Here is a 14,883-nt window from a genome sequence, read left to right as displayed (position 1 = left end):
CGTGTACGTGGCCGATCCGTAGTCACGAGCGTAATCTGTCACCGGTACCGCTTCCAGCGTAGTTTTCTACGGCTTATCGCGGCATCGGCTCGCATTTAATCCCCGCAAAAAACGGTGCCCCGTTCCCCACGGGGGCCCCGTAAGCCGCCCGTGTGGCGCCTGCATCCTTGCCGGGCGTACGACATCCAACGACAATGCCGATCCCACAGCCGGACCCTCGAGACACCGGCGGTATCCCTCGCCGGTATACCGGGTGATCCATTTCCATCCCGTTCAATTTGATTCAGAACACTGGAGCAGTGCAGTTTGTTTCATATTTATTACGTTTGTTATTAAGAATAATTATATTGAGTGATTTCAAACGAATTAGGGTAATTAGGAAAGTATACCGGGTGATCCATTTGGAGAAGTATAGTATTTTTCATTTATTATTAAGAGGAGTATAGTATTCTTCGTTTATTATTAAGAATAATTATACTGGGTGATTTCAAATGAATGCAGTGTAATTAGGATGAAAAGTATACCGGGTGATCCATTTCAAACGATATAGTATTCTTCATTTATTCGATAGTTGTACGTTTATTATTAAGAATATAATTATATTGGGTGATTTCAAACGAATGCAGCGTAATTAGGGTGGAAAATATACTGGATGACCCATTTCAATCGCAGTTAATTTAATTTAGAAGCTGAAATAAGTATAGAAATCTTTGTTTATTCAATATTTATACGTTTATTATTGCGAATAATTATATTTCAATTCATTTCAAATGAATGCAATATAATTAGAATGGAAAATATATTGGGTGATCCATTTCAAACGTTACAGTATTCTTCGTTTATTCGATACTTATACGTTTATTATTACGAATAATTATATTGGGTGATTCATTTCACGAATGCGTAATTAGGATGAAAAATATACTGGGTAACCCATTTCAATCGCAGTTAATTTAATTTAGAAGCTGAAAAAAGTATATAAATCTTTGTTTATTCGATACTTGTACGTTTATTATTGCGAATAATTATATTGGATGATCCATTTCAAACGAATGCAGTATAACTAGAATGGAAAATATACTGGGTGGCCCATTTGGAGGAGTATAGTATTCTTTTATTCGTTTATTCGATACGTTTATTATTAAGAATAATTGTACTGGGTGATTCATTTCAAACGAATGCAGTATAATTAGAGTATACTGGGTGATCCATTTCAAACGATATTATATTCTTCGTTTATTCGATACTTGTACGTTTATTATTGTATAACTAAGATTTAGAATTGAAAGCAGGATGTTTTTGATATATTTTTCGTTTATTTTTGTGGAAATTATACCGGGTGACTCATTTCAATCGCCTTTAATTCAGAATTTAATTCAGAAACTAGTTAGAACAATATAGTATTCTCAGTTTACTTGATATTTTCACATTGACTATCGTAATATACTGGAAAGTATACCAGGTGATTCATTTCAATCACATTTAATTTAATTGGAAAGAATATAGTATTCTGCGTTTATTCGACGCTTATACATTTATTATTGTGTAACTAGAGTTTTTAATCCGAAGCAGAATGTTTCTTGAATATATTCTTCGTTTATTCTCGTGAAAAGTATACCGGGTGATCTATTATATATACGTTTAATTTAATTCAAAAATTGGACCAATATATAATACTCTTTATTTTTGACATTTGTACATTTATTACTGTGTAAGCAAGATTCAAAGGAACCTGAAGCAAACTGTTTTTGATTTTATTATCGTTGAAAATGATCCATCTCAAACGCATTCAATCGCGACCTAATATCCTTTTTTCACAATAATTAATTAATGAACCAAAGACAAAAGTTTATAAAACAACTAATATTATTTATCAAACAAAGAAGAAGAAGAAAGAAAATTTACAAATACAAATCATTCTCACCCTATAATAAAAATACTTATCGAATCATTCGTGACTGAATCGCTTCTCAAAAAAAAAAAAAAAAATCACGAATACCAGTGGAAGCAACATATATCTCTCTCACAAAAAAAAAAAAGAATAGAATCCACATTCTTATAAGAGCCAATATCCAAGGGCTGTCGAAACATACAAAATGTCGGAGAACCTCGGCCTCGCGGGGCGCCTCTTCCCCCTCCCCGTTATGATTTAAACTCGTCGTAAAGGCGGCTCGAATGTAGGAAAAATATTAAAATGGAAAATCCTCAACGGGTGATATACGCGTGTGCGATATTGGTGGCCGGCAGCTGTCCCGTTTCCCAAACTCTCTCCACCCCCTCCCTCCCTCCCTCTCTCGCCAAAACTCCCGAGAGGAAGAGGAAGAGGGGGGTAAAAAAATCCCGCTCCCAGGAAAGGAGAGACGAGACGAGACGAGACGAGAGAGAGAGCGGGTCAGAGGAGTAGAAAAAAGAAGAAGAAGAAGGTGGGGTGGTGAGAAAGAAGAAGGGGGTGGTGACTGCGCGATATTGTCTCTCCTCGTGACTCCTCTCTCGTCGTGTCGGGGCTACAATGCTACTTTAAAATATCGTCGAAAGTATAAAGGGGGGGAGGGGATGAGAGAGTGGAAGGACGAAATATGGAAAAGAAGGAAGGAAGGAAAGAGAGAGAGAGAGAGGGAGAGCGTGCGTGTGTCGCGCCACTTGTCGCGAGGGCACACGTGTCGCGCGCTATTGGAGTCGAGAAAGGGTGACTCTCCGGCAAAGAGCAACCCCATTTCCCTATTCCTATCCCCCTCTCCCTCCCCTTCTACGCGTGCCACTACGGGGGGGACTTTAAAGCGAGATAAATTAGAGCCACCCTTTCGAACGAAACCAACCCTCTCTCTGTCCCTCTCTTTCGAGCTTCGAGAGAACCCTTCTTTCTCTTTTTCCCTCCTTTCAGGGCGCACCTCGTTTCGATAACGGCGCACCGCCTATGATACCGCGGTTTTCATAACATTTGTCACCACCGTTTTATCGAAGGAGTAACATTATTGATGGAGAGGAAAAGATAATTTTTGTCTGAATCTGAAAAAAATTATAAAAGATTTATTATAGAAATATTGTGGAAAAAATATAAGACAGATTTGTCGAATATTATTATGTAGGCTCTTAAAGGCTCTTCTTTTTTTTCGATCGGGAAACCAGTCGTGTCCAGTCATTTACATGGAGCGAACATTTTCAACAATTTGCTTTAACCGTTTTAACCAAAGGGGGGGACGAATGGTATTAAAATCCGTCCTCTGTAAATCTGTCCAGAGATTGGACGAGACGACGGGCGGCAGTTTGAATTTTATTTTAAGGAATTATCTGGATGAGGAGCGTGGATGAAAAGGATCGATCGGCGGGCGGGGATCGGATAATGACCGATGCACGCACACAATTACGCGCAATTTGTCGCACTTATCGAGGCCGGGCATCGTGGACGGCTACGTGCTCGCTTTCTCGTGCGCTGCCGAGTTTGCATACGTTATTTCAAGGCCACCACGATTGACGCGCGGCGAATAATAAATTGGAATTTTCGTATAAAAGTTATCTGCTTCGTCCTAGTTTCCCCTAGAATCTTGATTATTCGTATCTTTTTAAAAAAAAAAGTAAGAATGAACGATCGAAGAAATAGTAATGAAATAGCAATAGTGTCCGGCGCTAATTAAATTCGTCAAATTCGTTGAAAACCTTTTCTTGCTATATAAATGAAAAAATTTTTTGATTTTCCAAGAAATGCTCGGATAAATCAGAAACCTTAACCTCGAGGCTTTCGTAATCATTCCTTATAGTTTTCCTCAGCGCTTCTTATCGTCATATTTCTGGGCCACGTTGTTAAATTATTCAAAAGATCGAAATCTTAAGAGGCTGCTGAATTATTAATTTATTATCGCGTTACTCGATGCATCGATCGCGTATTGTTGATATCTCTTTGAGTGAAACCGAACGGGACGATCGAAAATGGTTGGCAGCCGCAGGAAAAGCGATCCTCTCTCTCTCTTTTTCTCTCTCACATGCCGTCCTCTACCAGATACTAATTGCCAGATAACGGCCTCTCCACCGCGATTTCGCGTAACATCGATTCCGCGCCATTTCACGGCCAGTCCACTCTTTCTTCTTTCTTCTTTTTTCTTTTTTTTTTTCTCCTCTTCAATGTCGCGTTCAATGTTCAATGACACAAAAGGAGGCGCGAAAAAAAGATGTTCCTGCGTTGTTAAGAGTGTAAATGTGAGCGATGCGATTCTTATCTCTTTTTTTTTTTTTTTCTTATCTTCATTTCATCTGGATAGATCGTATTGAGATAGATTAAGGTTCTACGAGGATTTAATTACAAGGAAAGGAGAAATTTAATTCATCCTAGTTACTTATTCGTTTCTCGGTTACTGATACAAGGATTAATTCCTAGTTTCTCCTAGAATCTTGATTGTTCATATCTTTTAGAAAAGAAGTCTTATAATACAGTTTTACATTTTCTCGAAATTATTTGATTAGTTACACTCATTCCTTGATTATTAATATAAGGATTAATTACTTGCTTCGTCCTAGTTTTCCCTAGAATTTTGATTATTCACATTTTCTAGAAAAAAAGTCTTATAATATAATTTTACATTTTCTCGAGATTATTCGATTCATCGTTTAATTATATTCATCCTTTGATTATTAATATTAATTACTTCTCCATCCTAGTTTCCCCTAGAATCTTGATTATTCTTCTAGAGAAAAAAAGTCTTCTTACAACACAGTTTTACATTTTCTCGAGATTATTTGATTCATTGATTAGTTACATTTATTCTTTGATTATTAATATAAGGATTAATTACTTGCTTCGTCCTAGTTTCCCCTAGAATCTTGATTATTCACATTTTCTAGAAAAAAAAGTCTTATAAAACAATTTTACATTTTCTCGAGATTATTCGATTCATCGTTTAATTATATTCATCCTTTGTTATTTTAATATTAATTACTTTAATTAATTAGTATTAATTACTTCTCCATCCTAGTTTCCCCTAGAATCTTGATTATTCTCCTAGAGAAAAAAAGTCTTCTTACAACACAGTTTTACACTTTCTCGAGATTACTTGATTCATCGATTAGTTATTCCTTCGTTCTTAATAATTACTTGCTTCATTCTAAAGTTTCCCCTAGAATCACCTATACAAAACTTTCCAAGCAGAAAAATAAAATATTCCACTTTTTTCTTTACTATTTTTAAATTAAAAAAAATAAATAAATAAATTCCACGCTTAAGAAAAGATGTATAATAATTGTATAATAAGCGAATTTGCTGAGAATCAGGAGGGAGGGATCTCGAGAGATAATTCATGCGTGCGCCAATCTATCCACGCGAGTCGTTTCAATCTCGTGCACGGGAAAGCCGAGCAAGATAATATTGTTGGGGGATTCGCACGCTGCCGAGTGATATTCATAATAAGATGTCATTAATTCCTCATTGTATTCCCTTCACCGTCGGATTTTCCATTTTCCTTTCCTCTCCCTTCCTTCTTCCACCAACGTCTTCGCTCTTTCCTTCATCCCAGAGGGAACGGGAAGGCGATAAGCCATCGATTACGGAACGGATTCATTTTTTTTCCCGCGGAGCTGTTTATTCAAGGATTCGATCCTCGTTACGTGGATCCGTACGTTTACGGAAAAGAAAAGAAAGAAGAAAAATCTTACGGAAAATCTTTGCTGGGCTCGTTTAATCCCCGTTATTCCAATTTTCCAGGGGTACACGCCGTTACATATCGCGATGCAGTTCGATCATGAGAATATCTTCAACTTGTTGGTCCAAGTGTACGGTGAGTGAAACAAATTGAGTGAAAAAGGATCGTCAAATCGTTTTTCCATTTATAAGACTCCAAGTAAAAAGTGTCATATATTTTTGAAAAAATATATATATATATTTCACATCCACTGTTCCTTATTTAACACTAGATTTACCCGTCAAATTGACGCTCAAAAATTCTAAACTGCAAATGTATATTCGTTTTCTCTGAAACACTTACATTTTCTTATATTTTTTAGATAATTTGTATACCTATTTTTAAAATCCTGTCAATTTGACGAGTCAAATTTATACAGATTAATTTATACAGATCAATTATAACTAGAAATGAAATAACAATGATTAAGAAAAAACAAATAACTATTTAACAATAAATCGAACCAAAAGTTGTGTTCGAAAGTGGAATCGATAAGAAAGAAAGATAATAAAAAGAATAAAAATAAAGACCAATCTGGATCGATGGATTCTGATATAAACGAATTATGGAAAGAATTTGACAATAAACGATTGGGAATGAAAATTATCACGATGCATAACCTTTAAAAGAAAAAGAATTATTTCAGATATTGAAATCGAAAGTGGAAATAAAAGATGAATGAATATTGAAGAAGACATTGTGTTTTATAATTGTTTCTAGATTAACCATCGATACTTAGATCATTGTACAAAAGAATTCTCTCTTTCCATCAACTTAAGAATTAAGAATACTAACTAATATTTCCATTAAATCCAACAAATATGAATAATCCGTAGATTTTTATATGAATAATTTACAAAGAATTGTACCAATCAAAAAGATTGATATTATCTAGTAAAAAGAAAAAAAATCTAGTGTTAATTGTCGATCAACCTTTGCAAAGATTAATCCAAAATTATCTACTCGATAAAAACTTTCTTGAAAAAGACTTTCTCAAAGCAGAGCCGACGAGGCGTCTCTATCATTTTTCACTTTATTATTATTTATTTATTCACAGCCGCGAACCAGGAGATACGGGACTACAGCGGGAAGAAGGCGAGACAATACTTGGTCTCCCAGGAGGCCGCTGTCAGTCAGGACACCTTCCGCAGTAAGTACTGTTCGTTTCGTCGCGCGAGGGGAGAAAAGAAATTCTCCGAGAGCAAAGGGAAAAGAGAAGAAAATCGAGGAAACGAAAGGAAACGAGAGGGGACGCGTTATTTGTCATTGCAATTTAATTAATAATTGAGTCGTAAACGGGGGGGGAAGAACATTCTCATTCAGAGAGAAAATTATTATCATTCAATGAAATTAGAAATTTCTTTTTCTATTTTTCCCCCAAGCTTCTTCTAATATTATCCCATATTTTCGTTGCAACGAAAATTTTCTACGAGCAATATATTTAAACATTCAAATTATTTTCTTTATCTCAACTGTGATGATATCACGGATATTTCAAAAATTCTATTCTCTCCAATCCTTATATTATATTCATACGTTATGTAATAATGAATTATTATACATACGTTACTATACATATAAGAATAAATATTCAAATTATTTCCTTTATCCGAAACTGTCGCTCTCAAACTGTGCTAATGTCACAGATATTTCAAAAATTCTATTCTCTCCAAACCTTATATTATATTCATACGTTATATAATAATGAATTACTATACATATACGAATACTATATGTTATTATATATATATGAATAATATACATATGTTACTATACATATACGAATACTATACTTACGTTACTATACGAATACTATATATATATATATATATATATATATATATATATATATATATATATATATATACGAATACTATACGTACCTTACTATATATGTACGAATATTAAACTTACTATACGAATATTATACTTCGTTACTATATGAATATTATACATACGTTATTATACATATACGAATACTATAAATACGTTACTATACATATACGAATACTATAAATACGTTACTATACATATACGAATATTATATATATATATATATATATATATATATATATATATATATATATATATATATATATGAATATATACACACGTTACTATATATATATGAATACTATACGTATACGAAAATACTATACATACGTTATTATTCATATATAAATACTATACATATGTTACTATACGAATACTATACATACGTTACTATACATATACCAAAATATTATACATACGTTACTATACATATATGAATACTATACGTATATGAAAATACTATACATATGTTATTATTCATATATATATATACTATATATATATATTACTATACGAATATTATACATACATTACTATACGAATACTATACATACGTTACTACACATACGTTCCTATACATATACTATACATATATGAATATTATACATACGTTACTATACGAATACTATACATACGTTACTATACATATACGAAAATACTATACATACGTTACTATACATATACGAATGCTATACCTCTCGTTATTATATATACAATACATATACGAATACTATACATATACGAATATTATACATACGTTACTATATATATATGAATACTATACATATTTTACTGAAATATCATACATATACAAATACTATATCTCTCGTTACTATACATATATGAATACTATACCTCTTGTTACTATACATATACAAATACTATACATACATTACTATACAAAAATATTATATATACGTTACTATACATATACAAATATTATACATATACGAAAATACTATACATACGTTATTATACATATACGAATACTATATCTCTCGTTACTATAATACATATATAAATACTATACCTCTTGTTACTATACACATACGAATACTATACCTCTCGTTACTGTACATATACGAATATTATACCTCTCATTACTATACATATACGAATATTATACCTCTCATTACTATACATATACGAATACTATACCTCTCGTTACTATACATATACGAATACTATACTATACTATATATCATAATTCGAGAATATAACTCGATTACGTGAAATTAATTGCGTTCCAACGCCTTTTGAGAAATCGAAGAGGAGGAGGACGATGGTCCAACTCGGTTGAAGTTACGCGATATTAAGAGGCGAGGGGGAAAGCGTGGCTTGCCACGTATTGTCTGCCGCGTGGATCTCTCTATGAGAGGGGATTCCCCCGTCGTTTCGATTGTATTTTAAAAGCCGGCCCGTGTTTTCGACTCGATTAAAATTGAGAACGCGCGGATTATATTTTCGAGCAGTTACGACTCCTGGTTCATAACGAATGACGCTCTTAGGTGTTAGAGATTTTGATCTTGTCGAATCAAAACGAGAAAGATTAAAGGAATGTCGAATTATTTTCGATTCCAACATTTATTATTCCATTTATTTTATTAGATACTTTTTAACTCTTGGGTTGGGTATCTCGAGTCCAGATAAATGAAATTGATAAAAAAGATCCAAAGCGAAATATTTTATCCTCGACTCGATTTTTCGAATCGATCGAATTCGAAAGATCGGTTTCGATCTGGATCGATCTTCTATCCTCCTTCTGTCCTCCACTCTAGGAAAAAGAAATATACTTTCCATGTACTTTCAGGGAAATGAAGTGACGAAAATGAAATATCACCGATACAATGGCTCGATTATTACGAATCGGCAAAGTACACAAAGCAATTTGCTGCACAGCTTTCATACGCTTCTTTGGTTATTTTGTTCCCACAGCCTCGGTCCTCTACGTCTTTATTTCTTTTTTTTTGTAATACTTTTTCAGCTTCCTTCGTCTCGATCGTGCGCATGTCCCCATCGTCTTTTCTTTTCCTTTGTTTGTCGAAGAAGAGGGCAGCATGCAATGGCAGCATTGACCAGTAAAGTTTTGCATCCATCCGATCATCTTGCCATTCCATTCCATTCCCTCTAAATTCAATCTCAATGTATTATCACTACACTGTTGCATCTAATTTGGGATCTATTTTTGGGACGTATCGAGTAGATTATTCTCGTTGGTAATCGCTTCATCTTCTCATCTTTCTCTTAAATATCTGCAATCTTTTCAAGACAAATAAATCTCGCAAAATCTTTACCAAAATCTTTGCCAATCTTTCCTCTTTTTTCTTGAAAAAGAAAGAAATCCTTTCATCTCGCCTCATATTGAATCTCACGCGTCTTTACCAATCTTTGCCAATCTTTCCTTTTTTTTGAAAAAGAAAATTCTTTAACTTCACCTCATTCTTGAAGCCTTCATCATTCAATAATAATAATAATAATAATAAAAACCATCGACGATAATAAAATTTTCCCTTCTCACACTTTTTTGAAAAAGAAAATTCTTTCACTTCTTTCATTCTTCGAAGCTTTCATCATTCAATAATAATAATAATAATAAAAAACCGTCCATGATAACAAAATTTTCCCTTCTCACACATCTTTGCCAATCTTTTCTTTTTTTTGAAAAAGAAAACTCTTTCACCTCACCTCATTTTTGAAGCCTTCATCATTAATAATAATAATAATAATAATAAAAACCGTCCACAATAACAAAATTTTCCCTTTTCATACATCTTTGCCAATCTTTTCTTTTTTTTGAAAAAGAAAACTCTTTCACCTCATTTTTGAAGCCTTCATCATTTAATAATAATAATATTAATAACTATTCACGATAACAAAATTTCCCCTTCTAAACAAACAGACATTGAATCTCACCAATCTTTACCAATTTTTACCAATTTTTTCTTTTTTTTTTTTTTTTAAAAAAAAACTCGTCTTATTCTTGAAGACTTCATCATTTAGTAATAATAATAATAATAATAATAATAATAATCGTTCACGATGACAAAATTTCCCCTTCTCACACATCTTTGCCAATCTTTTTTTTTTTTTTTTTTTTTTTTTTGAAAAAAAAAATTTCACTTCATTCTTGAAGCCTTCATCATTTAATAATAATAATAATAATAATAATAAAAACCGTTCACGATAACAAATTTCCTCTTCTAAATAAATAGACATTGAATCTCACACATCTTTGCTTTTTTTTGAAAAAGAAAATTCTTTAATCTCACGTCATTCTCGAAGGCTTCATCATTTAATAATAATAATAATAATAAAAAACATCCACGATAACAAAATTTCCCCTTTTCACACATCTTTGCCAATCTTTCCTTTTCTTTGAAAAAGAAAAAGCTCATTCTTGAAGCCTTCATCATTTAATAATAATAATAATAATAATAATAAAAACCGTCGACGGTAACAAAATTTCCCCTCCACTTTCGTCACAATGATGACGAGAGACAATCTACGTACAAGCGCAAAGTGGCACAACAGCAGCGAAATCGAAAAGTTAATTCCTCTCTCCCTCCACCCCACCCCACCCCACCCTCGACCTCGAAGGAGAAGGAGAAGAGTAAAGAGAAGGTGGTAAAGACAGGTGGTGTATCCATCGAGCACGTGTCGCACACCATCGAATAATAGAATGCGGCGTAATACGGTTTCTCTTTATCTCTATCTATCTATCTATCTATCTCTATCTCTATCTCTATCTCTCTCTCTATCCTCCATTCGTCCTCCGTCCTCTGTTCTCTCGGTGAGTATCGGGGCTCTGGAAGTATTCTTCTGTTGTAGGGATTACTGCTGCCGCTACGCTCAGGCAAGTTCAGAAGCACACCTCTGCTAAAGTAGTAAAGCGCTTGTGTCGCAAGATTAAAGTAGCCGCACCTTAGAGTAACGTATGAACACTTCTGTCACTTTTGTCGACGCTGACGTGAGTATTGACGCGAGAATCCGCGGGTCCATCCCTCCAACGCGAGGAGAGAGATTTTGGTTAAAATCATCCGAAACGAACGGTAGTTTTTTTTCAATCTTCTTGATATCTTCCTTTTTCGAGATGTCTTTTTTATTTTTTCTTTTTTAACTTTAATCGCGGTAGAAATTTTAACATTGGGAGGGGAGGCGGGATGTATAATTCTTTTATTTTTATTTTTTTTTTTTTTTGATCGATATTCGACGAGAATGGTGGACCCGTTCATTCCCGAAATTTGTGAATCACGTGAATCTTCGCTTTCTCGATACTGTGAATTGCATATTAATCGATGTATGATAAATCTTGTGACGTTCTTTCTTATCGACAGAGCTGGGGAAAATAATTCTAGGGGAAAGTGTGTTGGAATATTTTCTCGTGAACAAATATATATCGTTGTTGTTCAAAATTAAAAATTCATTCTCGAAAGAAACGTATTTCGATTAATTATTTTTGGAAAAATAATTAATTTCCCTAGCCCTGTGTTAATCGCTATTTGTAAAAACACGTATACAAAAGATGTGATTATTTGCACCTTCGCGTGGATTTTTATCATTTATTGTTTGTTTTTTTTTTCATATATATCATTCAACAATGTCGTGTGTTGTCTTCGTTTAACTGTGTTGCGCTTTTAACAAATACTTCGAATTAAAAAAAACAAAAAAAAGAATCGCACGATTTTTGTGCAACGATTTATTATATCACGCGTGGTATTCTCACGTTGCGATACTCTCGAAGCCTTGACGCGACGCGTGTCTCGAAAGAAAGGGCGAAAGAGAATAAAAAAAAAAAAAAAAGAAGAAATAACGAGATAATTCCTCGCGTTTGTTTCCTAAAAAAAAAAAAAAAAAAAAACGATTTGCTCCTCGATTCGAGAACGAGAACGATCAATCGAAGTGGCAGTAGTACCTGAAAACACTCCTTGCACCGTAGAAACGATGTGACTTTAACCCTTTTCCATAGCCGGCGGTGTGTGAACGTTTCCTATTGTATAACAGCCTCGCGATTTTATCTCGCACGATTTACACGTTTATGCTCTTTGCCGATCGCGTAACACGATGTTGACGTCGAGGGGAGGGGAGGGAAAAAAAAAAAAAGAACCGTTACACACACACACGTATGCGTACACGTATCGCCGGCTAATAATGATCAGTCGATGTTTTTTTTTTTTTTTTTCTCTTCAGTTTTTGTCACTCTCAGTTGCGCGTTTTAGTTTTGTAACTAATGTAACGAGTAATAAAGCATGCGAGTCGAAAAGCATGAGCGATTTCCTCCTAGACTCCCCACGTTTCCACGCGTTGCACCTAGAGAACACTAGTAGAAATTCACTAGAGCCAATTCCGGAATTAACAGTTTTATATATATATACGCTTCGATTACGATTACACGTCACAAGTTGTTCGCTTCTCTTCGAATCTTGAGGGTGTTGAATTCGTTTCAAAGGGTAAAGCTAGAGGATTCTGGAGAATTAATAACTGGCTGCTGGTGGACACTGATGTTCGCGAGAATGACGAGAATAATTGGGAAAATTAGATCGGCCTGGCCAAATGTAGCGTTTCCCCTAGTAAATTTCAATTTCTGGTGTCCCCTAGCGGGCCTAGTGTTCCCTAGCGGAATATATTCGGTTATTTTCGAAAGTTTTATCCTTTCGAATCGATTCAAACTCTCGGATCCGATGGAATCTGACGGATAACAACGAATTTTCAATCTCGGTTCAATTTTCAATCGTCTTTAATCGATATATCGATATACTCGTTTCGGAAAAAGTTCGTATTCGGATCGGTGCTTGATAATTTTACGTCGATTTTCGATGAGAAAACAAATTTTCAATCGAGGCAATTTATTCGACGGAATCAGAAAACGTGAATATTGAAACTTGTCTTTCCAATCTGTGTTTCCAAAGTATTTTCTCAAGTTTAAACTTGAGAAAGGAATTTCATTGGATCATCCATCATTATTATTGAGCACTGAAAATTATTAGAGCTCTTCTACAACCGGTAAATTAACCAATAACGATTTGCAAACACAAGCTAAGTCGTTCTAACATCTTCTAACCGATCACTAATTCTGTCTATCTATATAGTATCCGTGTGTCTATTAATTGATCCTTGCTCTTCCTCGAATTCCAATCCCAATCTCCGCAAAAAACAGTCTCAAATGATTTTCTATTTTATTTCAGAAATAAAAGCAAGGAAAAAGCATGCAGGTAAGAAATAATCCGCATGGAATATCCGATTTTTTACTAATTTAATCCGGTAGTTAGCCAGTGCATGCATCGACCAGCTCTGTGAAGTAGTATATATATATATACGTGTCGATGTTTAGTAGTAGAATGGTGTAGTAGAATTTTCTTTAAATCTGTTACTTTTATTTTATTTCTCTATCCACAGTTCTTTTTCTATCTCTTTAGAACGAAAATTTAAAAAGAATTGGAATAACTTTTATCTAGAAATTATTTTCCATCCTTTTGACTGGAATTTTTAAAGATTCAAAAGAGAAAACAAAACTTGTAAAAATTGCTTCTACCAATTGTCCCTTACAAACTTGTGCATCTATCTCCTATACAAATCTATATCTCACAAATATATCTACACGACCTTTCTTTTAGCTACTTTAAAAACCTTTCTCTCTCTCTCTCTGATTAACAAAAATCTTGTCTAATTTTCCAAAAAAAAAAAAAATTCTCCATGAAAACGATATATAAATAAGAGGCACTCATAATATATATATTCCCTATTATCTAGTTACCCCTAGACTCAATCCTAGGTATCTTCACGGTAGATGCATGCAACGTGAAAAATCTCGAAAAAATCTCAGCAAAGACAATTTGAGAGAGAAAGAGAGAGCGAAAGAAAAAAAGAATAAGGTAAACTTGTCGAATAATTTGAAAATTAAGATTAAAACGATGCAAGAAAAAATAGAAAATATCCTTAACTCCATCAATTTAAAAAAAAAATCCTTGTCTTTCGAACTACTTCAAACTTATAGATATTTCTACATTTAATAACTTTTATTAATTTTTGAAAAAAAAAATATCCTTTCGACAAGTTCGCCAAAAAAGAGAGAAAGAGAGAGAAAGAAAAGGGAGAAAAGTTCGAAGGGGGCGAGCGAGAGAGGATGATTGCAAAGTGGTAACACGATGATTGGTTGAACACGCAGAGAAAGATCTTGGTTTCCTGCGTATTGGCTCGCTGAACGTACGCGTGAAACGTACGACGGAAGCGTTCAGCCAGTTCCTGGGTGTGGCAACTAGCAGCGCCAGCAGCAACCACGAGAAGATACACAAGAGTTGGGGATCGGCGGACAATGTGCAGGTACAGCGATCTCGAAAATTCCTCTCCCTTCATCGGTCAACCCTCTATAATTATTCAACCCTTGGAC

At 34.2% G+C, this 14,883-nt stretch overlaps 1 protein-coding gene across 8 annotated transcripts in view; it reads left to right on the top strand.

Moving 5' to 3' along the window:
• Positions 1-14,883, top strand: part of LOC410299 (ankyrin repeat domain-containing protein SOWAHB) — a 178,032-nt gene that overhangs the window by 162,245 nt on the left and 904 nt on the right. For 5 of the 8 annotated variants that reach the window (XM_006558935.3, XM_026444003.1, XM_026444002.1 and 2 more), the window contains 4 exons: positions 5,690-5,762; positions 6,724-6,816; positions 13,682-13,708; positions 14,662-14,816. In XM_006558935.3, coding sequence (XP_006558998.1) covers positions 5,690-5,762; positions 6,724-6,816; positions 13,682-13,708; positions 14,662-14,816 — 348 coding nt within the window. Of the gene's footprint in view, positions 1-5,689; positions 5,763-6,723; positions 6,817-11,327; positions 11,353-13,681; positions 13,709-14,661; positions 14,817-14,883 lie in introns of all 8 variants that reach the window. The other 3 variants (XR_408105.3, XR_001704917.2, XM_006558934.3) reach the window with 3 other exon arrangements.

Source organism: Apis mellifera, linkage group LG11, assembly GCF_003254395.2.
Source record: "Apis mellifera strain DH4 linkage group LG11, Amel_HAv3.1, whole genome shotgun sequence".
NCBI classification, from domain to species: domain Eukaryota; kingdom Metazoa; phylum Arthropoda; class Insecta; order Hymenoptera; family Apidae; genus Apis; species Apis mellifera.
This window is presented reverse-complemented; position numbering and strand designations above follow the sequence as displayed.